The following is a 27,646-nucleotide window of genomic DNA, read 5'->3' on the forward strand; positions in this document are numbered from 1 at the left end:
TCTACCCAGTACAAAGAGGAAACATGCCAGCAATTCAGGGAGTGGCATCAAGCTAGCCACACCCATCCAGTTGGCCATGTATGCCTGACCCCCCAAGGTCAACCACAACCCTGATGCAGCCCTTAATGAAACTGATACCCTGCATTAACTGAATACTATTTCATTAAATATGGCTTAATTGAATACTCCCCATATTTAAAACACTTTTCTTTTTTCAATGCCCTCAAAACTAGAATTTAATGGAAACTTCTGGGAGTCTTGTGACTGCACCCAAGACTTTGGGAGGATAAGAAATTATTTCATTTCTTCATATAACCCAGATGCTGCATCTCTTGCTTTTATAAAAATTAAATGTGGGATATTAAAACTTACTACCTGAGTACCTGTTATGTAAATGTTGTTGTTTTTTTACTATGTTTAATTTAACCATATCATTTATTTTTGTAAAGCAACTTCTAGAGAAGAGAATGAGGCAACGAAATACAACTCATGAGTGCAAAACCAAGTCTTTTATTAGAAATATTCTGGTATAAAAATGATCATGCTCTACACATTGTCATTAAATAATTCATAAACATCCAGGCACTGAACTTTTGATTATTTTTTTGTTTTTTTTAAATAATTTTGATTGGTCAGTACATTGAAGCAGACATATTTCAATCCATATGGTCATCACATACATTAATTTACCACCTATAGAAATCAGCACTTTGAACACAGTCTAGGTTTTGTTTTCATTTTTGTTGTTGATGATGGTTTTTTGTGTTTTTTTAAAGGACTTTTGTTATTTTTGCAACATAGAAAACTTGGTAAGGAGGAAAGAAGGACACAGAAAAGAAACAAGATGAGGAATAGATGATGAAGTCAGAAGTTAGGAATTTAAAAAAAGACAGAAAGGGGGAGAAGGGAATAAAAAAAGACTTCACAAGCACAAACCATTTCACAATTTGGGGAATAAAAGGGAAATTTATTCAATCTTTTGCCAAGATACAGGGGGAAAAATGCAAAAGGGATGCTTAAGACCCGTCCATGTCTTTCTTTTGGGTGTGACATTCATCTCATTGGTTCCCCTCCCTTTAATGGAAGGCAGATATTTTCCGAGGGATAACTTGGTTGGTCCTTTCAACTACACTTGGTGGCCATCTTTTTGAAGAGCTTCGTCCAGTAGCCTAGTCACTGGAAACAAGCACCTATATGATGCTTTCATGGAGTCAGATTTGGTTTTACCTTCTCCTCCACCATAATAACAGCATCTGTACTGAAGAGATCAGTGGCATTTTCTGGTTCATCCTCCTCATCAGCCCTTTTCTTGTGGTCTGTTGCCACTGGCTGGGTTTAAATTGCATGGTTGCTATAGGTGACATACGTCTGTTTGGTAGCCAGAGCTGAAAACAAAACCACAGGTACATAGATATCACCAATTAGTTAATGTACATATGTCAAATCTCTGTCTAAATGATGAAACGGGTGATTTTTTTTTATGCCAGTAGTAGAAGTCACTAACTTTAGATTAAAATTGCCAAGGTGTAAAATAAGTACAATTTAAGATGTTTTCTTTCCTTATGATACCTATATAGGATAGGAGAAAGAATGTTTGCAATCTTAATTGAATGTTCATTACTATTATAATTTTAAATTACAATCATTCACTCCAACAGACTTTGAATGTCTTACATTAAAAAAAAAAAGAAACAATTACAAACAAAACAGAAAACAGCCCAATCAGACACACACAATGACAGAAACCACCGCAGAAGTCCCACAAATATTAACCCCAGGCCTGGAAGCACAGTCAGGTCTGAAAAACTTTCTGAAACCCCAAGAGAAAGGGTGCTGTCCATATCTCTGAGGAGATATTTTTCCAGATGGTGGGTGCTATGGCAGAAAATACATTCTTCCTAGCCCTGCAAAATAATAAGCCTTTATTTTGAGGGCCCCCAGAATGCACTCATTTTACTAGAACATTCTGGAAGGACAGAAACAATTGAGATACACAGGCCTAGCCTAGGCCATGAAGTGCTTTCTAGGTGGCAACCAGCACTGTGAATTGCTCCTGGAAGCTGACTAGCAAGTAATACAGCTTGCATAGCAATAGGTTCATATGGGCATATTGAAAAATGTTTTTTACTACTTACACCACTGTATTTTGAAGCAACTGCATATTTTGAATGGTCTTCAAAGGCAGTCACATGTAGGGCACATTGTAATAATCTAATTGTGACCATTGAGGTGAGTAACTACATAAAGAACCATGCTGTCAAGGAAATATGGCAATTGGCACACGAGATAACCTTCTATAAAGGCTCTCCTAGCTGCACTTGTGACATTCTTTCATCAGAAGGTATGAGTTCACAAGGAACAACTGCCCCCCAAGTAGGGACAAGCTACCCAGTGGTGGGTTTCCATTTTTTTTACTACTGGTTCACTCGTACGCATGCGGTGGCAGGTGGGTGGAGCCTCCTGCCGCTGCCAGTACCGGTCCGCCCAATCTGGGCCAAACCAGCAGAAACCCACCTCTGAAACTACCTGAGGTTAATGATGAAAAGTTCCCTAATCCTAGGCGGGGGATGACAATCATAGCCACTCAGTCTTGTTAGTATCAAGATAAAAAATCTGTTCTGCCCCATCAGACTCAAACAGTCATCAGACACCAAGTCAGAACATTGACTAAATATGAGGCTGTTTTCAACTTCCAAACTTCTACCCCCTTTTATAGAATTCTTGTTATAAATACATAGATATTGGCAAATCTGCCTTTCTTGTTTTCCACAAATTCTAATTTTATTAACATATCTGGCTTATTTAAAATCCGCATGAATATATGTATGTGCTTCCACGCACATTTCCTCAACTTAACCCATGGACATCTCCTAGTCTCCCTAGGGGAAAAACACCAATTCTACATATTTTAAAAACTGAACACAATATTGCACATTTTATAATGTACATATTTTGTACATATTTTCCACTGTATAACACTTTTTAATATACATGTATGCATTATAGTTATAAACAAACTTTCAATATTCTAGAAAGTATTCCTTTTATGTGGATAAATATTCTATCATATATTAGTGAGATCTGGGGAAAAAATTATATAACCAGTCTGACATTTTTATAGAACTCCTTACTCTGCTAGTAAGCAAGGCTAATTGAGAACTAAAGGTAATGGTATCTATGTTATTCAAAGCAGATTTCTTTAACCTTTAGGATACGTTGGGAACTTATTATTTGGTGAAAAAATGGAGAAAGAGACATGAGCCAATGCAATATATCATGTAAGGAAGCAGCAGTGCTTGGAGAATAAGATTCACGTTGTGCAATTTATTTCTCCCCTGGGGTGTAATATGCATTAAATGGCAAAAGATAAAGAAGGACAATGGAAAATGAAGAGGGAGTTTGTGAGGAGTTGCTCTTAATTAAATATCCACTTCCAAAATGGAAGATTAACCTCCATACAGATAACAAATTAAACTCCATTATGGATTTATACATTTTTTTTCCAGTGGTTGGCGGTGGGGAAAAGGTAAATATGATGTGCAGCACTCAGGAGCCTTAAAATGATGCAGGGAGAGCAGTTTCAGCATTGAAATGGAAAGATGCATCACAATAGGGAGGAATCTCTGGGAAGATAAGAGGAAAAGGCCTGGAGTGTATTTACAGGCAGTTATGTTGAGGTAGAGGGTGTTGTCTGGGAAATGACTGGGTACCATTTATCTGAAGCACCAATAAGTGAACATTAAAAGCCAAACATGTTGTTTTCATGGAATGTGCAAACTCATTTCCACATAGTTAGATAAGCTCCATGGCTTAGATTGGGTAAAAGTTAATTCTGTCTCCAGGGAGTGAAAATCAGCTGGAGGTGGTCCCTGTAGAAGAGGGTCACAAATGTTATTCAGATTTGACAAGGGTGAAAATGGGAGCACTGTCAAAACCTGCTTCACACTTTGCTTCTTATTTTGCCATACTTTCTACTGCAAAATGTGAGAATCCTTGTGATCAGAAAGAGAGTGGTATTTTTATTTCTAACCCTAATCTAAACATTCATCGGGATTAGGCTGCATTTTGAAAACTTATGTCTGTCTTTCTTGCTTATTAATCCAAATCAAACTCCACCATATCAACTGTCTATGGAAAGAAGCAAGGAAGAAAGGGAGATTTAATGTAATTTGTAGGTTAGCCATTGTTGCACTAGATCCGTGTTGGTGAGCCTATAACACGCATGCCAGATGTGGCACACAGTGCCCTCTCTGATTGACCGTGAGCCCTCGCCCCAGTTCAGCTCCACCATGCATACATGTGTGCCTCCCAATGGCCAGATGGTCTATGGGTCTTTGCTGTGCATGCAGGGTGGGACAGAGCACATGCATGCATGGGGAAAGGCAGATGTGCGGTGGGAATGCATGCATTGCGTTTTGGGGGTTCTGGCATGCACATTCACACATGCGCTTTGGGCACTCCATTCTTAAAAAGTTAGCCATCACTGCCCTAAAGGAAAGGTTCCCTTGCACATATGTGCTAGTCATTCCTGACACTAGGCGGTGATGCTCATCTCCAAAAGCCAGCGCTGTCCGAAGACATTTCTGTGGTCATGTTGCCGGCAGTGTTAGGGATTCAAACCGCCGAACTGCCAACCTTTCTGAACAACAAAACAAGCTCAGTGTCTTAGCCACTGAGCCACTGCGTCCCTATCACTGCACTAGATGATCTCTTTTTTACAATGGTTCAATGAAATTAGGTGATATAACTATTTTATTTTGTATTGTCTAGGCAGAGGCATTTCCTCCTGCTTTTTAATACATTTTTATTGCTTTCCCCATTTTGTTTTTACATGGAGAGTTTTCCACCCAAATCATTTTCATAGACCATATTGCCAAATTAATATATATCCCTCTTAAATTTACTTATTTTATTACACAATGTTGAATTTTACTGAATCTTACGTCAGACTTGATATGTAATATTCTTTGCTAAAATTTCTGTAATGTTTAACTTAAAGGGAGATATTCTGTGCTCGCTGCCAATATTGCCATAAATCTTTTCAAATATTTCATATGTTCTCTTAATATGAACTGTTAAATAAAATACTTTGTGATTATAAATCTGGTTTTGATACTGGATTTTGTGAATTCATCCAAAGATCTGTCTTATTTTAATTGGGACATATTTTAAATGGATTATAAATGCAGTTTGATATTTTGATTTGTACTTATATTTCTATTTGAACGAGTTCTGACTCAATTTAATGTAGAAAAAGCTGTACACAAATAAACAAACTATAAATATGAAAGAGAGAGAAAGAGAGACAACTTTTCATTAATTATTTTTACCATACTGGAACCAGTGTCCCTCTTTGTTTGCTCTGAATGATTAGCTCTTCAGGGTTATATTGCTGTTGGTTCCCAGCCTCCTAAGTTTGGGAAATGGGTATTTCATGGCTAACAACATATCTCAGTACTACTGTTCTTAAGATTTGTTTGTTTATGTGTTTGTTTATTTGTCAGCAAGTACAAGGAAACAAGTATGAAAACACATGGAAAAATGGCACAAATAAATGGATATAAATAAACAAAACATAGCTATAAAAAGAGTACATATAAATGGGGACAGTAGGCATGATGGGAGGCTTATGCACGCCTCCTTAGCGCTTATGCATGCCGTCTTAAGACATGCATAAGGTCCATGGTAGACAGTTGAAGGTAGAAGTTATGGGGGTTAGAGGAACTAACAACAGGATCAGGGAGAGTGTTCCACACATTTACTACTCTATTGCTGAAATAGTTTTTCCTGCAATCAAGATTAGAATGTATTACATTTCTCCACCCCTGCCTGGCAAACCTAATGCTGGAAGCAGAAAGCTGAATATGGTTGGTGTTTCTTCACCTGGGATGACATCTTTTTGACAAATGAACTTTATTGAAGATTTCAGGTGCTGTTATCCTCAGATAACGATTAGATGGGCCATAAGAAATCAGAGCTGACAGCCCTATTTGTTAACCACAGTGTTTTCATAGCCGATATTGCCTCAATCAAGGTCTGTAAATTATTTATTCTCTTGTTTATTTAAAGATACATGGCCTGCCATTGACAGGGTGAAAAATGTCCCTTCCTTCCCTGGTAGACAACTCCATAGCTTCTCCTATTCCCAGCATCAAAACTGTGGTTGCCCTGTGGTATTCTTCCATGACATTTCTCTTGCAAATTATGTCAGATTCTATTTGGACTGAGTTGGAACACCAAATGCAAAACATGTTAAGAATTTGAAATCACGACAGACTGAAGAACAGATTATTTTTGTGTCCTGCTTTCTATGTGAATTGGCTTATATTGTTTCATGTAGTAAAGGAGATCCAACTATTGACTTCTCCTGAAAAAAACAATTCCATCAAGCATGGCAGGAAAAAAAATGCAGTTTATACTTTCATCAAGTTTCTGGCCAGATCTGAGATCTGTAAATGTGAAGTTTTTCACATAAAGCCAATTAGTATTTATCATGTTTAGTGGCCACTTAGTTTTTCTGGGTTATTTTCAGTGCAAACATCTATTCCCATGTTACTATATTTATATGTTTTTAGTATTTATGAGCATACTTATGTTTTTTACAATATTTATAGCCCACCCCAATTCTAGTTGACTTTGCATGGTTCTTAAATGCTTCCATATTTGGAAAAAGCAACTAGGTATCCCCTCAAAAAAGACATGAAAATTACATATTAATAATAGAAAGCAATAATAAAAAAGAAATAGTTCAGATCCTAAGTTATCAGCAGAAAAATATTGTATTTTGGAAGTTCCTGGAACTTTTTCAGTTTTCTTAATTGTAATAGTGAACTTTAGTTATATATATATATATATACACACCGTAGTTTTCAGAGTATAAGATACACCAAGATTTTGAAGAGGTTTTTGCACTCTGCAGACCTCCCCGAAACAGCCTGTTTTTCATGAAAACGCTCATCCGCATGAACACACACACACACACACAAATATATATATATATATATATATATATATATATATATATGTAATATTTTAAAACAGACTATTAGCTTACTGACACCTTGGTCAAATTACTTAAATTGATCAAATTTTTCTGATAGCTTTTTATTGGAGAGACCAACAATCTATCTGTTTCTGCAACCTGTTTCCAGTCGTGGCCAGCCAGATATTAGATTTCCTTGCTGCTTAATCCCCAAAGTGGTTTTCAGAGTTAAACCATCTGGTTTCACTCAATGTTCAGTGAAAGACATTCTCTGTGAATTTGCTTTTTCACTATGAAAGACATCTAAGGACCAAATGAAAATGTTATAAGAGTATCAGTTTTTTTTTAAAAAAAGACTTATGAGCAACCATGGGAAGGAGGACTTTCTAATTATCCTATTTCCGACAATATTCCCTCCTGTGGGTAGAATATTCATCTAAAACAATAGCCCACATACAATATTTTCTTCTCACTTCTGTGTTAATGAACTTCTGTTTTTGGTTGTTTCTTGTCAATTAATGTCAATGGCATAGCAAACAGATGCGTAGGCAAGCCAAAATAATGAGATAATTCTTAAAACTGTATTATTAGTTTTACTGTTCTGAATTTAAAATATTGATCCATGTAATAATTTCAGATAATGCACCATTGTTTGGATAAGACCCCCCCCCCTTCTATCTGAGGTGGCCAGGGAAAATATATCTCATGACTACTAACAAAGATAATGTGCACATATTAACCAGATTAGGCCAGATACCATGCAGAAATTAAATGAGGATGTTGAAAAGGGCAATTCACAATTCTGCCCTTTCAGAGGACTTCCTTTGGCTTAGTAAAATAGAGTAAATGCAACTCTTAGAAGGTTCACATCCAGTTGCTGCGACTATTAGCATTTTACACAGAATGTACAGTCAATGCAAATGCATCAGAATGTAAAATAGAAGATTAACAGTGAGGAGGGACACATACGTTTGTGTATTTCTGTGTGTACAGTCCAAAGTTCCACTAAAGAAAATCTGAGTTTCAGGAACTTGATGCTTAACCATCATCCTATCCTGATTCTCCTTTGCTTCTAAATACGATTATACTTTGCAAGGTTCCCATCCCAAGGAGGAGCGAGGAGGGTTGTCATGGAAACATATTTCAAAAAGAAAAAGCCTAATTTCACTTTTGTTTGTACTAGGTTTATCAGTACGTGCTGCACGCATGTAGCCAGTCTGGGAAGATCAAATAATACATGCCATGCAGAACTCTAATTCAGACTCAGAATAATACATGTGTTTGGAGGTGGACTTAAATATTTTCTTCCATGTGCCTCTCTGTTAAGAAGTATTTTTTCTACCAGGTTTTTCATTATTAGTTGATTATAATGTTAATGTTAATTATAACTCTTCATGTTGTTTTTGTTTTGTTTTAAATTGTGTTATTCAACCTACATACTTGCTGGAATAGAAAGACATGTCAAATAGGTAATAAATACCTTTTCTCGTTGAACATCTTCACCCAGGAAAAATAGCACTGAGATAGAGCTCATTTTAATAAGACAATGACACAAGGAGGGAAGAGTTGATTATCCCTTCTTTTTCCACTCTTTTTTATATAACAACTACCTTTGCCCCATAGGTCTCTCTCAGAATTCAAATCAGGGATCATAGGAATGTTTTTCTTCTTTTCTGTAGCAGCTACAGTAAATCACCAGATCAAAGCATACTATACATATATATGTAGGTCTTTGATTATTCGGGTTTTCTCCCACGTAAAATTGGAGGTGCCTTGGCGACGTTTCGATGAAGTCTCATTCGTCATCTTCAGGCTTCGTGCTTCCAGGAGCAATGTGAGATCTCGGCTGTTTCTTCCTTTTAACTGCCAGTGGGGGTTTGAGCTGATTGGGTGGGAGCTTGGCTGTGTTCTGATTGGGTGGAGGTGTGTTCTGATTGGTAGGGGGTTTGTGTTTCATGTAAGGATAGGAGGGGTTTAAAGAGGCTAATGGTACATTTGCAGTCTGGCTTCTGGTCCTTGGTCGTGCCTCCTCATCAGTGTGGGTTTTTGTCTGCTTTCTTTGTGGATGTTTGGTGGTGACATCCTATGTGGCTCTTGTGAGTGTGGGCCTGGTGTCATTCATCATGTTAGGGACTCGTTTATCAATAAGTGCAGGCTTCCAAATGGCTGGCAGGCGGGAGGTATCGTCCCGCCTGTTCATGCTGTGTGGGTGTTTTTCTATCTTGATGGCTTCTCTGATTATTCTGTTGTTAAAATGTTCAGCCTTGGTGATAGTTCTGGTCTTTTTAAAATTAATTTTATGTCCTGTGGCTTTAAGGTGTTGGACCAGGGAAGAAGTTGGTTCCTCTTTTCTGATTGCGTTTTTGTTTTCTTCAATGCGTGCACATATTCTTCTGTTGGTTTGTCCGATGTATGTGGTGGGGCAGGTGGGGCATGGGATTTCATATACTCCTTGATTTTCTAACTCAATTTTGGGGTTTCTTAGGATGGTGGATATTTTTCAGTTTGTGCAGAATGCTGTCTTGATGTTGTGTTTGTGGAGGATTTTGCTGATTCTGTCTGTGGTGCCTTTTATGTATGGGAGGAGGGCTTTTCCGTTTTCTTGTTCTCTGTCCTGGATTTTAGTGGGGATTTCTTTTTGGATTAGGTTGGTGATCTTATTTCTTTGGAATCCATTGGCTGTCAGTACGTTAATGAGAGTGTGTAGTTTGGTTTTTAGGTGTTGTTCATCAGCTAAGCATTTTGTTCTGGAGATGAGTTTCTTGGCTACGGAGTTGATCTGGGCTGGGTGGTGGTGTGAAAAAGCGTGCAGATAGCGGTTAGTGTGTGTTTTCTTCTGGTAGATGGTGTGTCCTAGGGAGCCATTAGATTTCCTGTAGACTAAGACATCCAGGAAGGGAAGTTGGTTGTTTACTTCTGTTTCCATGGTGAACTGTATTTTGGGGTGTAGGCTGTTGAGGTGTGTAAGGAAGTTGTCCAGTTGTTCTTTCCCATGTGGCCAGATTATGAAAGTGTCATCTACATATCTGAGCCAGAGTTCAGTGTACCATTCACTGTATCAATCAGAACACACCTCCACCCAATCAAAACACAGCCAAGCTCCCACCCAATCAGCTCAAACCCCCACTGGCAGTTAAAAGGAAGAAACAGCCGAGATCTCACATTGCTCCTGTAAGCACGAAGCCTGAAGATGACGAATGAGACTTTGTTGAAACGTCGCCAAGACACCTCCAATTTTACGTGGGAGAAAACCCGAATAACCAAAGACCTACATACTAACACCCGCGAAAACCTCAGAATATATATATATATATATATATATATATATATATATATATATATGTATATGTATATGTATATGTATATGTATATGTATATGTATATGTATATGTATATGTATATGTATATGTATATGTATATGTATATGTATATGTATATGTATATGTATATGTATATGTATATGTATATGTATATGTATATGTATATGTATATGTATGTGTGTGTGTGTGTGTGTGTGTGTGTATCTATATCTATATCTATATCTATATCTATATCTATATCTATATCTATATCTATATCTATATCTATATCTATATCTATCTATCTATCTATCTATCTATCTATCTATCTATCTATCTATATATATATATATATATATATATATATATATATATACACATACATACAATACAATACAATACAATACAATACAATACAATACAATACAATACAATACAATACAATACAATACAATACAATACAATACAATACAATACTGGGATGGGCAACTCTACTCCCTCCCCAATGCAGTATACAAATTCCATTATTCAAGACCTGAAATATTCCTTTGATCAAATTTTCTGAAAGCAAGGTAATATAGCTTCCTGCTTAGTCTGACGTGGAAATCAGAAATCAGTTCAGATTTCTGGCAAGAGCAATGTATCACTTTCTTGCAGCTGCAAGGTGGTACCAGAAAAGGAATGAGAATGAAAAAGAAAAAAGAGAGAGGAGGGGAGAGGAGATTCATAAGAATCATTTTGGTCTAGGAATCTATAAACTAAATTGATATATTTTTGTGGTGGAAAAAGTGAGCTATAAAGCAAGAAGTCAATATCTTTGATTTATATTGTGACTTAGCCCTGAATTCACCATAAACTATCCAAGGTTCCCTCAAACCATGACATGGGCAGTAAGTAGATGAATAGACACACAAACAGACAGACAGACAGACAGACAGACAGACATGCAAATTGTTAGGAAATTAAGTCACCCTCTCTCTCTTAATGGCTCCTCTCTCTTGGCATAGTTAAAAATAGCTCTTGTTCCTCCGAGAACTTATTTCTCCTAGCAATCTCCCCCAGAGCTGGTAGGAATGGTAATCTTCAAAAAAATAATTTAAAAAAAGCATTTGCTCAGATGGGTTCAACTTACCTTGTGTTTCCAGATTTTCACACAGTTCTGATTTGGCCTCTCCATTGGGGCGAAAGCCTGCTTTCTGAGTGAATTTGTTGGACATTGTGGCTGCTGTCACAACTGCTTTGAGACTGCGCTTTCGTTTGGGCACATTTTGCTCTGGGTGGAAGAGGATTATGTAGACCTTTGGCATGTAGAGCATGCCTAATGAGACAGAGGCGCTTAGGCTCACTGAGATGGTCAATGTTGTGGTCTGAATGTACATCTGAAAGACACAAGGGAATATGTTAAGCTTTGAAACCTGCTTCTTAATCAAGAATAGGCTCTGTCTCTTAGACTTCACTGAAAATATTTTCCTAGGCCAAAGTTGACATAGAAAACATGAAGGGTCAATTAAATGGACTATTTATGTATAAAAGAAATATTGCAGTAGAAACCAAAGGAGAACCATATCACTGCAATGTTGAAGTTATAGGGTATTTGTTCCAAAATATAACAGTTTATAAAATCTGAATAGCAGTCCTGAGATGTTCATTAGGACGACTGTGCATACATTTTAGCACAACACCTCTCTGGAATTCATTCATCCACTCTACCCTTAAAAAAGCTGATAATTTAAGAGTCACATTAACTTTAATGAGTAAATTCTTTAAAGCATCAGCTTTTTTTCAGCTTCCAAGCTTGTTTATTTTTACATATCCACCTGCTCTTTAGATTACATTGTAGATGATGTAAATTGTTTGTCATCCAGACCAATGAAATCAGTTCATTATGTGTCTTCAAATCATACCCTGGAGCCAGGATATCAAATACAATTGAAAGCACTGCTTAATTGCATACTTAGTATTTTTTTTAATAGAAGCTGTTATAGGATAGAGGTTGTTATATATGATGAATTCAATTTGTGTGTGAGAGAGACACAGAGAGCGAGAGAGCGAGAGAGTGAGAGAGCGAGAGCGAGAGAGAGAGAGAGAGAGAGAGAGAGAGAGAGAGAGAGAGAGAGAGAGAGAGAGAGAGAGAGAGAGAGAGAGAGATGGTCTTTGGAGGATAGATTGGTAATTCAAAATGGTTTGTTATGCATTATGTAAATTTATTACACATTTATATAATTTTAATGAAGTTTTTATGAAGTATATTTTTATTGTTTTGACCTGCCCAAAGTTTTTTATGGGGAAAACATACAAATACTATAAAATTAAATACAGGAATAAATATGATTATTTATCTATCTATCTATCTATCTATCTATCTATCTATCTATCTATCTATCTATCTATCATCCATCCATCCATCCATCCATCCATCCATCCATCCATCCATCCATCCATCCATCTATCTATCTATCTATCTATCTATCTATCTCTACATATATAGACACTGTGAGAGAAACACAAACACACACCATCTACCAGTTTGTTTCCAGTCCAATATCCGGGTATTAACATTTAACATTTTTACTGTCTTGGAACCACAATATTTAAAGGAATACCCCCTTTTCATATCTTCAAATCTGTACTGATATTGTAAAAACCTCGCTTCACTAGAAACCCTTCTCTCTCAGCTCAAGTCACCCAGAAGGTTGTTGTTGTGGGCAAATAGGAGGAGGAAAATATCTTGGATATGTTAGCTGCCTTGAGCTAGTTGTAAAATTAATAAAGATGAGATACAAATAAATAAATGAATTGTATTGTTTTATTAATCTAGATGTTGTACATTGCTTAAATTCTATCTGGGCTAAGGCAGTCCATACATTCCAAAAATAAATCTGTTTGCCAATGTGCATTTTGGCCTCCTAGAAGTAGCATTTTTCAGAGGTAGTTCCCCAAACTTTGAATAACTTTTCCAGAAAAATATACTTTATGAAATATTGTAAGATTCCTAAAAAAATAGCCACCTTATATTGATGAAACAAATCCTACTCTAATGCCTACTTTGATACTATTTAACCATGGCTGCATTTAAACAAATTCTTAAATCTAGCTATTCCTCCTAGAACATGGGTTGGAGTAGATGACAGATCATTGTATGGGATTTTGATCATGATTGTTGATTTTCTGGACTTTTTTTTACATTACAGATATTTTTATTTTATTATCAACTTGTGAGGCAGAATCATGAAACATTTAGGAGGCCTATACATTTTATAAATAATTAATTCCAACTTTTAGCAATACATTCATGTAAAATGTAGATTTTTTTTCTCTGTGGTTAGCTAGCTTGATTTCTCAGAATAAAATAAACAAAAAGTATGAACTCAATTAGGATTACATCTGATATTAACATAGTTCAGGTTACATATGTATGGAGAGAATGGATTTTTAGTCTTCCTACTGGGCAATGTTATGGCTTACACTCAACAGTAAAATTGTCAACTGATTAAAGAATAGACCTGTTGGTTTATCAACTTCCTAATAACTTAACCAATTCAATTTAAATGAATGTATACATTATGAAATTAAATCTCGATGCCTTTTATACTCCCTGAAAAAAATGTGAAATGATTTTCAACATAAGAAATTTGTGATTAAAAGGAAGTTAAAAATCTCATTTTATTTTTAATTCCCTAAAAATATAATATGCCCAAAAACAAAATAGCCATCAAAACTAATCAGAAAATGGTTGGTTCAAATTTGCTCTTTTCTTGTTAAAATTGCTCAATATAATTTGAGCAATTGAAGAAATTGAATAATTGGGCAATTAAAATTTGTGGCCTTCCTCTTGGTATGATTCTGAGGTGTATTGCAGTCTGTGATGATAAACAGTTTCATTTATGTTACATTTCTTTGACGAATGCTTAAAGACATATTTGCTCACTACATCTTCACTTATTCCTTGTACATAGAATCTCAAAGAATTCATGTATAATATCCATTAAAACCTTTTTCTTGAGCCGAGGTGGCGCAGTGGTTAAATGCAGCACTGCAGGCTACTTCAGCTGACTGCAGTTCTGCAGTTCGCCTGTTCAAATCTCACCGGCTCAGGGTTGACTCAGCCTTCCATCCTTCCGAGGTGGGTAAAATGAGGACCCAGATTGTTGTTGGGGGCAATATGCTGACTCTGTAAACCGCTTAGAGAGGGCTGAAAGCTCTATGAAGCGGTATATAAGTCTAATTGCTAATTGCTAATTGCTTTCTTACTATATTAAGTGCTCACAGAGACACATATAACTATATAGGGGATAGTTCACATTTTAGTCTGTTCTCCCAGCAAGTGCAAAAGAAACATGTTCTCCTTTCAACAGGTAATTTTTATTCAATAGCTCACTTCCTGAGCCGTTGTAATGTTAGTCACATATTACACACCAACGTAGTCCTTCTGCAGTCAAAACTAATTTCACGCTCACTGTCCAGGACTAACGGTGACAGATGTTTTGCAAAATGAAAGCCCATTAATCTGACTGTAGAATAATCCATTTTTCTATAGAAAAGCCCTGGCAGGCATCTCACAAGAGGGGGATGTGTAAATCAGATAGCACAAGGAAATGAGACTCTCCTTTTTTGCCCAATCACAAAGATGTCTGGGCAATCTTTCAATCCACCAAATAACTAATTGTCTTCCTTATTTGGTCTTTTCCCTTCCTCGTTTTACTCATTAGTCTAATCAGAGACCATTGCACATTGTATAATGACATACATGATCCCAATTTTATTCTCTGTTATTGGGTTTTAAAATTTTAGACCCACTTGTCAATTTGGATAAATCCTAGATCTAACATACATGCTTTCTTTTTTCTTTTTCCTCATCAAGATAAGTTAATGTCACCTTGCAGAAGCCATGCAGTTCCCTTCAAAGAGAAAAGAGTTAATTGCAGATAAACCTAAGGCAGGCAAAGAAGATACATAGAAGTTCTGTTAGCCTTCAAGTATTGAAGATTATGTATCTCTCATAGCTAGGTCTGCTTTCCACAGCCATAATTTAATTCATATAAAAATGAAATGAATACAATGTTTTGATAGATTCTAAGCTTACTCGATGACAGGAAACCTTCTTTTTTGACTGTTTAGTTTGCTTGGCTTTCTGGTGGGCACTTCCTGATCCTGAACCTAGAACAAGCAAACAACAAATGTTCTTGTAGTGTGTGATAGTGTGTAGTGCGTTCATACTGCACATTTTCTAAGACTTTTTTTTTTGCAGAGAAGTTGATTTTAAAAATTGTTAAGCTTGCAATAGTGTCTTCCAGTGACTGAATATAAGACATATTTAGGCTAATCATGCATCTTTGCCTCTAGGAAGTTCCATCGTCTGACAGAATCACTTTGCTACCTAAATATAAGTCTAAAATTGTCTTAAGTTGCTGAAATTAAAAAAAGAACACAAGAAAGAGCCTCCTTTGAATGGCGACATCTCACACTAGACATATACCACTGACCCATAAAGGTGGCTGAGCATACTGTTGAAATCACTCAAAAGAAGATCAACCTTTGTTTGAGAAGTCATACACCATCCACAAAGGGAATAGATTGATCAGTGGACTCTATGAATCCTTAGTTTCAGCTCTGGCAAAATGTGACTTCATTATTTCTAATATGGTGCCCAAATACTTTATTGCACCTAAAGTCCAATGTATTTTGAGGACAAAAATCTTTGTGGGATTGTGGCTAATAGAAAAATCTTAGTTGCTTATAAAATAAAATTATAATTACAAATAAAACCTATGTAAACCACACATTAAGAACTATTGACTAATATAAATGATACATAAATAGGCTAATGCTAAGGAAAAAGATGTAGTTATAAGTTTCAAAAACTGCATATTCTTTAATAATATAAGTCATTTTTTATATTAGTGATTTATCTTGGTAATTTTAGTTAGTTAGTTCAGAATGATGTCACTGTATACTTTGAGCAGTGTTTTTATGTTCAGGGTGCCTCATTTTTCTTTATGTTTCAAATTCTATTTTGTGGATTTTGCTTACTAGTGTTTTTGCTTTTATTTTTGTTTTAATTTTACAATGGGTTGACTCAGCTTTCCATCCTTCCTTACCTCATTGGTAAAATGAGGATTCAGATTGTTGGGGGCAATGTGCTGACTCTATAAATCACTTAGAGGGGACTGTAAAGCACTATGAAGCGGTATATAAGTTTAAGTGCTATTGCCATTAGGCTTTCCCTTTTCTTGTCAGTCTAAGAAAAACCACCACACATGCTTTTGCCAATTCAGCACATGATATTGATATGCAGATCAGAATACATTTAACTTATTTTAGAATTGGCTGCTAATCTATTATGTAATGGTATTGGCTGCTAATCAATTATGTAATGGTATGTGAAAATACATTGGAAGACTAGTTGAAGAGGCGCTGGCAAAGGAATAGTCAGATAAGAGACAGCATAATGTGTAGGTATTATAGTAGACAAGGCAAGAGGTTTAGACGAGATTCTCCCAGTTTCTCAGGCTATAAAGTATAAGGGGGATAATTGTACTTTCAAATTTGAAAGAATCTTATCAATGTGGCTTTACAATAAAGTGGACTTGGCTTATCTGGCCATGAGTCCTATCTGGTTTACCCAACAAGACTGATTATTTGATTATTTGAACTCTTTTTTTTTTAAATGCACCTATTCTCTCTCCACAAATCTTTTTTATATGTTACACTTTGGTATGCAATTTATTCTAATATAGATAGTATTTTACACAGATTAAGTCATAATATCTACATAAATTTATATGAATAACATAAAATTTCTAAAGCACACATTTTTCTGCATAACTTTATTATTCTTAATATGCATTTTTTGGGGGGGAGAGTATACTTTCATGACGTAGAGAGGTTTTTATACATTTATTCTTGAATATATACTTTATATGTTTTTTTTTACTGTAAAATGACATGATAGCGAAATCTTTTTCCTTATCACAGAAATCCAACTAAACTTCCCTATTTAGGACTCCCTATAATAAGTTGCTTGTGAACTCTGAAAACAATCAGACATGCATTTGATCCAAAAGTCTGAAATAGGTGCTTATTAGGTTTGATTCAGTACTGATTGGCTTGAATTCCATTTGATAGAGTACAAGTCAATATTTTTCTGGGCACAAAATCTTATCATTGAGCTGTCCTGAGAACTGAAATGGATATAAAATAGTGGGAAAGAGAAGTTTCAGCTGGACTGTTGCTGAGTTTAGCAAATGGGCACTGCATGAGTACCAATGTCATTATGAATGGCATCATGCAATCAGTGTGACTGTATGGAGCAGCACATCATGATTGTATCACAATATTTTCTGTGAAACGGTCCATTGCATTGAGCTGTCCAGATTCCATGGAGTGCATCATTTTTCTCCTGTTGTTCTAAGTATAGTCTTGGAAACAGTGGGATTCGGGGACTGAGAGCAAACTTCAGTCTCATCAAACTGTAATCCTGGGGAGCACCTATGTTTACAAATAGAAGCCTATGAATTTGAATTGTATTCTTTAGATACTTTTACTAGAACAATCAGACAGCAGAAACAATAGTGCTCTTATACATCTAGTATGTATAAAGGAATTTCAGAAAAACAGATTTTCTGTTTCTTAAGTGATATGATAATTAATCCTGAACTTCTAGTCTCTAGACACAAATCTTGAAAATCTCTAAAGTTTGCCTTATTGTCATTCCTGAGCTAAACAAGAATTGTGTTTCTTGCAAATTCTATAAAAGGAATTCTCCTTCTGTTCCTCTCCCATATTTTTTTTTCCTTTATTACTTTCCATATTTATTCCCACAGTTCCTTTAGTCTTCCTAGGCTATGTTCTACCATTTCTGATGGAACAGGAAGACAAAGAGATAAACATATTCATCCCTATATCACAGTTCCTGGAAATCTTCCTTCCAGGGCCTATTTCTGACTCAATACACAATGCACAAAGTATATCAAACATAGAGAAAGGCTGAGGTTCCCCCTTGCTTCTGTTCTTGAGGTTCCTGTTACTGACATATTAGCCCAGTAAGTGGAGTAGAAATTAATTTGGATTACTGGAACATAGTGCAATGGAAACACATTGAATGTGAGTAAGACTCAATCTACATTCCAGTTTCCTATATACAGGTCTTGACACTTGGTAAAAGGAAGGAGGAGGAAGGAAGAACAACAAATTTAACTGATTGTTAATTGTTAACTGATTAACAATTTATTTAAAGGGAAAATACGGAAACCTGGAAATTTAAAAGCTAAGTACTCATGCCCTCTAACTGTGGAGATAAAATATAAGTAAACGAGATAGACAATATTAAAAGTTTGAAACAATTGCTTTTTTTAAAAAAAATCATTTGTAAGTACACCAGGAACATTAAGGATATATTTCTCTCTCCATAGATAATCTGCCAGGGTTCAAAGAATGATCGGAATACCTATGTTCAACAATAAAATGATTTCTATACATTTGTCAGAAAGAGAGTAAAGTACAAAGGCTGAGCATTCTTGAGAAAGTCATGTACTCAGATTTCCAGATAGTCTGCAAACTTCTGAACAGTAACAGATCAGTCCAAGTATACATGGTACACAAGCCTCAAGCTACTTTCCAATGTTTCTAAGCTGCCTACTAAAGGTGGACGACAATTTACCGAATGCATTGCTTACAAAAGAGAATTCATGTTGAGTTGTTTACAGCTTTATCTCTCCCTGCCAGGCACCAATCAGGTTATCAGTGACAATAAATTTACCAGGTAGATTCAGAAACAATTGTGAGCATCACTGCAAAACAATAGTTGGATGGGTCTGCTACCATTTAGATAGCCAATAAGTGAGAAACTTATTGAAGGCTATAACCAGGATGTTTTCCAGTTCAGTCCTTTTGCAAGATGAATTAAAGGGCTATAATCCAAAATGCCCAATTTGTTTTACTGGAAGATTGGATTAAATATGGATTCCTACTAAAATTTTGGTTGAGGAAATCATTTTACAGCCTGCGCTGCCATACTTAATCACTGAAAAGGATCAAAATCCTCTCCTCTAGATATGCAACTTCAACTCAGACTGTGGGAACTTACTTCCTTAAAAGCCTCAGAAATGTACACAAATATACTCGGCGTTGACTAATGGAGCACTGGATTGAAACCCTCTTACTGATTCGATGGCTAAATTACCTGGTTTTCTTTGGGACACTATATATAACTTGGCCTAATAAATGGTTTGGCTACCTTGTCTGAACCATATGAAACTATTTTCTCTTCAATATTCAGCAATGCACCTGTTTTATCATATGTGATTCAAAATATACTGTAGGACATTAAATGAAACATCATCCTCTGTTATGTTTGTACTATGTAGCCAGACTATACAGTGATTGCTGATATTCTGAGGTGATAAAAACCATTCTGAAAATTATTCTCTTCTGGCCTAAACAACAGTGTTTCACATTATGCCTTGTTTTGATAATATTTGAAGGCACTGCTCAACCTGAGATTATCTTTGTTCGGATATCTCATATATGCCAATGCATAGTAGAAGTTCTATTTGGACCTCTAGTTCTGTTTTCATTCATTATCCTAATACCTACCAGCTAACTATGATCCATGTTTCCTCACAAGTATATTAATAAGACAGTTTAAGTTGTCTTTGGTTTACATTGAGCCGAGGTGGCGCAGTGGTTAGGGTGCAGTACTGCAGGCCACTTCAGCTGACTGTTATCTGCAGTTCAGAGGTTCAAATCTCACCGGCTCAGGGTTGACTCAGCCTTCCATCCTTCCGAGGTGGGTGAAATGAGGACCCAGACTGTGGGGGCAATATGCTGACTCAATTTGCTAAAAAATCTGTAAACCGCTTAGAGAGGGCTGAAAGCTCTATGAAGCGGTATATAAGTCTAATAAATAAATAAATAAATAAATAAATAAATAAATAAATAAATAAATAAATAAATAAATAAATAAATAAATAAATAAATAAACATTAAAGAAATCAGGGCTTCCTGCATTCCATGCTGTGAATTTCTAAAGAAATGGGGAAAGAATTTGGAATTCTAATTCGTCCTTATGATAGTTGTTCTTTCATATAAGCTTGCTTGGATAACTTTGGGTGAGTGAAAGCTACACTGAACATTAAACATAGTTCTATGTTCTAAGAAAACTAAGAGCAGCAATGGGCAGGGGATGCACAGAAGACCATGTGTAATGGTATGTGGCCTTGGAAGATAGGGCAAAGAGAGGCAGCCAAGGGAATGGTCAACTAAAAGGTAATTTAGCTGACAATAGGAATGCAGGCAGAGAAAGTGGCTTAGAAAGATCTCTGCCTAGATTCTTGGTCTGCAAAGGGATATACTATCACTTGAAAATTCCATTAATATGACCTTACAATAAAGTAAAAGTACTTCAGCTGGCTGTTTCCTGTCTGATCTACCTCACATCACAAGACTGACATCATGTTATACATGAGGCTAGATCAGAAATTTCTGTTTTTTCTTCTATTTCTGAGGTAGGTGACAGGTGTTTTTTTAAGTGAAAAGAAAAATCCATATTAAGGCTTATTTGATTATATACTATCAAATCTATGCCAATTCTCAATGACCACATACTTTTTCTCTAGAACAATCTATTCCTAACCTGGTCTTTTGGATCTTTCAATGGTGTACCAATCATGGTGCAAATAAGTCCATCTACTTTGCTGCTGGTCATCCTATTTTTTATCTTTTTCTCCACCTTAGCAAGCATTATTGACTTCTCAAGAGAGTTAGACCTTCATGTAACATGTCCAACACATCATAATATAAGACTGATTATTTGTGCCTCAAATGAGAACTCTGGATTGATTTGTTCTTTGCTGTACTTCTAATTTTTTTGGCTGGTATTAAAGTTCATAGGTGTTAATATTCTTCCTATCCACCTTTTTCAAACCCCAATATTAAGGCTCAGGCTATAATTATTGAAGAGAAGTCATGATTTTTGCAACTGTGATCCAAGAAGGGCAGAACAAATAATACTGGGGGTTGCCTACAGTTTGTAGACTTTCGGGCTCTCCAGTTCTAATGTAATCAACTAAATTCTTTCTTAGGTAGGACATATATTATCCCTGACACATATTTCATTTTCTTAAAGTACAGGTTTATGTATGTTAAATATAAAAAAAAAAAAATCCAGAGAATGCATATCAAAAAGAAACGTAATAGACCAATCCCAGTAGAATTACATTGTTTGCCTGTTCATTTCTGGATTTTGTTTAAGTGTTTGCTTTAATCTTTGAAGTTCTAATTTTTTTAATCAAAATATTTGAAGAAATATTGTACCCAAAGGAGTCTACCTGATGAACATGAAAATCACTGTCTGAGACCCTGTTCTCTGGACCATCACTAATAAGGCCTTTTCAATGAGAATTCTGTACAAGCACTAACAGGTTCTTTTCAATAAAAACCTTTCCCAAAGCATTTTAATTTTAATTGCCTTGCATCATTGGATTAATTTTACTGTGTTTTAGACTGATTACTTTCTACTTTATTATGCATCTTCGTGTATTGTCTTGTGAAAGAAAATATCCTAAAAAGAAAAAAAATACAATCAAAATAAATTGTTTGGTCCCCCTATAAACTCATATAAATGTTTTCTGTGCAATCTTCAAGCATAAATCAAGCAGCTTGCCAAGAAGTGTTATCTTTAAAAAAAATGTGACAAGCAAACATTCAGCAGGTGAATTTTCTCCTCGTGTGCAAATAAAAAGTTGTTCAGATAATCAAACAACTGCTAATATTTATTTCTTTTTTTCAATATATCCTGCTTCCCTGAAAATAAGACCTCCCCGGATAACAAACCCAATTGAAATTTTGAATGCATGTGCTAAATAAGCCCTCCTCTGAAAATAAGCCCTTCCCAAAAATATTGCAACACAGCAGTAGACATGAGGTGACCACACTCATCACCTCCTATAACTCAAAAATAATAAGACCTCCCTGAAAATAAGGCCAAGCTCTTATTTCAGGGGTCAAAAGAAAATAAGTGCCTGTCTTATTTTGGGGGAAACACAGTATATGGCTGTCAGCTCACCATATAACTCTGGGCAGCAAACAAGAATTAAAATAAGCAATAATGTCATCAACACAAACTAAAAGAAAGAAAAACCAGAAAGTACAGTTTCCTCTTGAAAAAGCATCTTTGGGACAAACTAAAAGACACCACACCTGGAATGATTCACATAGAATGTTTAGAATGTTTAGAATGTTTATTATAATTTATAGGCCGCCCTTTTCCCTGAGGGGACTCAGGGCGGCTTACAAAACACGGGGAAGGGGGTAAAAAGACAAAAAAACATAAGACAATACATAATATTAAAAATAGAGCACAACATTCATTCATCATTCGGGAGGGGACAAACTAACATTTTTTATCCCCAGGCCTGACGGGATAGCCAGATCTTAAGGGCCGTGCGGAAGGCCTGGGCGGTGGTGAGGGTGCGGATCTCCACGGGGAGATTGTTCCATAGCGTCGGAGCTGCAACTGAGAAGGCTCTCCTCCGCGTAGTCGCCAGTCGGCACTGACTGGCGGATGGAATTCGGAGGAGGCCTACCCTGTGCGATCTGATGGGATGCAGGGAGGTAATTGGCAGAAGGCGGTCTCTAAAATAGCCAGATCCACTACCATGGAGCGCTTTGTGAGTGGTAAGTAGGACCTTGAAGTGCACCCGGAGACCAACAGGTAGCCAGCGCAGCTCACGGAGGATCGGTGTTATGTGGGCGAACCGTGGTGCGCCCACGATCACTCGCGCGGCCGCATTCTGGACTAGCTGAAGTCGCCGGATGCTCTTCAAGGGCAGCCCCATGTAGAGCACATTGCAGTATTCCAGCCTGGAGATCACAAGGGCTCGAGTGACTGTTGTGAGTGCCTCCCGGTTCAGGTAGGGCCGCAACTGGCGTATCAGGCGAACCTGAGCAAATGCCCCCCTGGTCACAGCTGACAAATGATGGTCAAAACTCAGCTGTGGATCCAGGAGGACTCCCAAGTTGCGGACCCTGTCTGAGGGGTATAAATTTTGTCCCCCCAGCCTGATTGATGGAACATTAACCAAATTATTTGGAGGAAAACACAACAGCCACTCGGTCTTTTCCGGGTTGAGCACCAGTTTGTTAGCTCTCATCCAGTCTTTGACAGCCTCAAGGCCCCGGTTCATCACTTCCACCGCTTCATTGAGTTGGCACGGGGCGGACAGATACAACTGTGTATCGTCCGCATACTGATGGTATTTTATCCCGTGCCTCCGAATGATCTCGTCCAGCGGTTTCATGTATATGTTAAATAGCAGGGGGGATAAGACCGAGCCCTGCGGCACCCCACAAGTAAGGGGCCTCGGGGACGATCTCTGCCCCCCCACCGACACCGACTGCGACCTGTCCGAGAGGTAGGAGGAGAACCACTGCAAAACAGTGCCGCCCACCCCCACCTCCCGCAGTCGTCGCAGAAGGATACCATGGTCGATGGTATCGAAAGCCGCTGAGAGGTCAAGGAGAACCAGGATGGACGCATGGCCTCCATCTCTGGCTCTCCAGAGATCATCGGTCAATGCGACCAAAGCGGTTTCTGTGCTGTAACCGGGCCTGAAGCCAGACTGGAAGGGGTCAAGATAGTTAGCTTCCTCCAAGGTACGCTGAAGCTGGAAGGCCACCACCTTCTCAACAACCTTCCCCACAAAGGGGAGGTTGGAGACTGGACGGTAGTTGTTAAGAACTGCTGGATCCAAGGACGGTTTCTTCAGGAGGGGTCTCACCACCGCCGCCTTCAGCGCGGTGGGGAGATGGCCCTCCCGAAGAGAGGTGGTAACAACCTCTCCACATCCACATGCTCATGAAAAACAGACACACTTAATTTCATGGCCTAATGCCAGGAAAAAAGTCACGTTTTTAAGCTTTATAAGAAGGCCATATGAGGCCATATGAGCCATCTGAATCTTGGCTTGTGCTGTTCCATAATAACAACACTTTGACAACAGAACCATGAATCCAGAAAGCACCTGTAATGGATGTCTCAATCCAAAGCAGGAAGTTAAATCCACCCAATCCTGATTATTTCTTTTGCAAGTTTGGTATATTATCCCAAAGACATGAGTGGATGGTTCAGAAAGAAAATATTGGCCATAACCAAAACCAACTGCAACAACATAATGAGACCCTATGATTCGAGAGCCAAACTGCAACCACACAATGACCAATTGAAATAAAATGAGATGCAACAGACAAAAACAAACCTCTTTGGGAATGTTTTCTAAATGCCATCATGTGCTTGTATGAGTCACTGAAACCTACTTCAACAGATTGTTGGGATCATGATGAAGGAATTATAAAAATGTTTTTTTTATGTGAGAGATCAGTTTTCTTTTTAAATATACTAACTTCAATGGAGAAAGCAATTAAGTTTGGAAAAGTTTGCAGTAAAAGGAAACCAGGCCATCAAAGAACGTTGACTGGATACTATGAAAGCTGACACCAGCCAGAGCATAGAAAAACTCAAAGAAATAGTGCAAGGTTGGAAAATGTGGTGTGACCTGGCCCTTAGAATCATCAAGAGTTGGACTCAACTGAACAGATAACATCATCATCATTATATTTCTAATTGTCCACTAGTTATTTAGTAAGTAAAGGTCAGAACTGCTTATAAATGTAACATTCTAGTGGACAGATGCAAAGAGAATGTAATGGATTTGAAATTACAGCCATGGGACATACTGTATGCTGACATATGCATATATACATATATACATCATACATGCACCTATCTTATGGTTCAAAAATAAAGCAACAAAAAATAAATGTATATTTTTTAAAAATCCTATCTCACTCCTATAGGTGATATGTCTTTTTCTCAATCTCCAGTTCAGTCTTATCTTGGAGTTCAGCTATGAAATAAAGAAAAAAATACATCTCTAAATTTCCTTTATTATGTTTTAGATATGCCACAGATCCACTTAAGTGCACACTTTAAATTGTTAACAGGAACTGTATCGACAATCTCATTCTCTTTGCTCAGCTTGTTCACTAGGGAAGGGAGCAATATACTCCCTAATCCAGCCAGCTGTGATTTGTTAGTCCTCTTGGGAACAAAGCCAAGACACAAGCTCATCAAACAAAACAGAAAACTAACTGAATCTTTTGCATTCAAAAAAATCTTGTTCCAGATTTTTTTGGTTCATAGGCAACAGGAATGGGTTTATTTTAGGCTGTAAACAGGCTACAGATTCTGATCTGAAATCAGTGATGTACTGTCTATAATGTTTCTTGTACACATGCACACATATGCATATACACTCAAATGGAATGTATCATGAGGCAGGAAAGGTTTCCGAAAAATGGGATGGTCAATTCTGTTCAACTTATAACAGTCAGAGTGTGCAAAAGGATAGTATTGAATAATGGATGTAGAATAGGTGATAAAAAGTTGGTCATCCAGAATTTTTCAAGCAATCAACTCCTTACTTTCTTCCTCAAACTCCAGTAAAACTCTTTTAACTTTTAATTCGGGTTCAAACCTAGGCTGTCAGCTTTCCAGCTGACAACTTAGCATTTTTAATCATTGTACCCTCTCTCTTCTTCCAATTTCTTATGTATAAACAAATCTTTAAAAGACTCATCAATCAGTCCTAGTTAAGAAAAATCCATTACAAGCTGCTAGAAAAGAAAAACATATATTTTAACCTTGATTGAATAAGCCAACTTTATGTTCCTTCTTTTTATTTTTGTAATTTTGATATTTATCCTTTTAAGTGCTCTGATAACTGGTTTCTTTTAATTCTCTCTTTATCTTTTCTCAGGAATTCCTTCAAAAGTATAATACATCTCTTTTGTAAGTCTATGATGAGAAGATTTTCCAAGGCATTCTTCTACAAGTCATTTTATTTGTTATTTGTTTTTCCCTTTTAACTATTAAAACATCAGCCAGTTTCATTTGTAAGTCTTGTGTAACATCTCTATCCATATTATTCTTCTAGTCTTTCATTTTTAAATCCATATCCTGATTATCAGTTGTATCCTCTTCTATATCTTCTTTCAAATCCATTTTTATAGTAGCAAAGACACTTAAGAGAAAGTTCTGAGTACATTGGTGCTAAATTTCCTTGAATTCTTCCAGGGTTGAAATACTCTCATCTATTTTGTATTAGTGGGTCTCTTCTCCTTTAATTATAATCTTTGGTTCTTCTTTATTGCTTCTAGTGACCAGACTTCAGGGTCTTACCTTTTTTTTCTAATCCACATTTTTCCCATGGAAAGATTCTTATACTTAGATTCTAAATCTTTATATGTAGGATTTTAAACAGAGTATTCTTATTATCTCAATCTTCATGGTGACTCCCTGTGTGTGGAACATCATCCCTGTAGAAATAAAACTGCCCCCGCCCCACTTTAACACTCTTTTTCAAGATCCTGAAGACATGGATCTACCAATGGGCCTGGGAACTCTAGAATGATATAGAGCCCTTCAAATAGCTTGTTTCATTATTGTTGACAGGGAGTGGGGAATTATTGCTTTTTGCATTATTTTTGTATTTGAATTTGAATTTCATCCTGTAAGTCACTGAGAATGAGTTGGGCAGTTACATGAGTTTTCTTAAGTAAATGGTTTCAAATTCTTATTTCCAATCAATTGGGTCCCTTAGTTTATTTGCAGTTTTTCAAAATTAATTTCTACCCACACTTCTGCTGTCTCCAATTTCTTTTTTTTTAAATCTTTAAGTTCTTAAACTTACATGAAACTTCATTTACTGAAGATTGAAGGAGATCCCTGATGTAATGAAACTTGCCCTTCTGAAAACAAAAACAGGTATCAAGCCATTTCCAAAGGTTGTTAAGAGAAGAAATAGATGAGTCCATTTGAAGGCTCCAAACCATGCTAACATCAGAGGACTTCTTCCTGGCTCCCAAGCTCTGAAACCAGCTGGAGAATGCTGCTTTAGTTTCCTTATTGGGAGCCTGTATGAAAAGCCCTTATGAGCAATCTTTGTCTTCTCTTTCCTCCAGAAAAATTCATGGAGTTGATTCATTCTCTGGCTCCTCTTTCTCCTCTTCAGGCCACCATTGCTTCCACAGAAGTGCTAAAATGAAGGTGAACTCACTAAGTGGTTTTGCAAACTTGCCATTTTGAAGATCTCTAATAGCCTAAATACATAATATCAGAAAGTGATTAGAAAGTGAGGTTAGAGGTTTGATTTCCAAGTAAGGAATGGTGAACCACATATCTGCATAGAGACAATGACTACAGTAAAGACCAAAGGACCAATAAATATACCAGTCTCACAGAACCTCTCTGGATAAGGAAAGGAGTTCCAAATAGCAGCTCCTTATGAGGTGGGTTCCTACAGGTTTG

At 36.8% G+C, this 27,646-nt stretch overlaps 1 protein-coding gene across 1 annotated transcript in view; it reads right to left on the reverse strand.

Annotated features, from left to right (window-relative positions):
• Window positions 1-490: 490 nt before the first annotated feature.
• Window positions 491-27,646, reverse strand: part of GRM4 (glutamate metabotropic receptor 4) — a 384,313-nt gene continuing 357,157 nt past the window's right edge. Inside the window, exons 10-11 of the mRNA XM_087719931.1 lie at window positions 11,414-11,660; window positions 491-1,385 (exon numbers count right to left, since the gene is read on the reverse strand). Coding sequence (XP_087576057.1) covers window positions 1,336-1,385; window positions 11,414-11,660 — 297 coding nt within the window. The 3' untranslated portion in view covers window positions 491-1,335. The remainder of the gene's footprint in view (window positions 1,386-11,413; window positions 11,661-27,646) is intronic.

The sequence above is a fragment of the Thamnophis sirtalis genome, unplaced genomic scaffold (genome assembly GCF_051295495.1).
Source record: "Thamnophis sirtalis isolate CommonGarterSnake01/CBP01778 unplaced genomic scaffold, rThaSir2_p1.2 scaffold_7, whole genome shotgun sequence".
Lineage (NCBI taxonomy): Eukaryota > Metazoa > Chordata > Lepidosauria > Squamata > Natricidae > Thamnophis > Thamnophis sirtalis.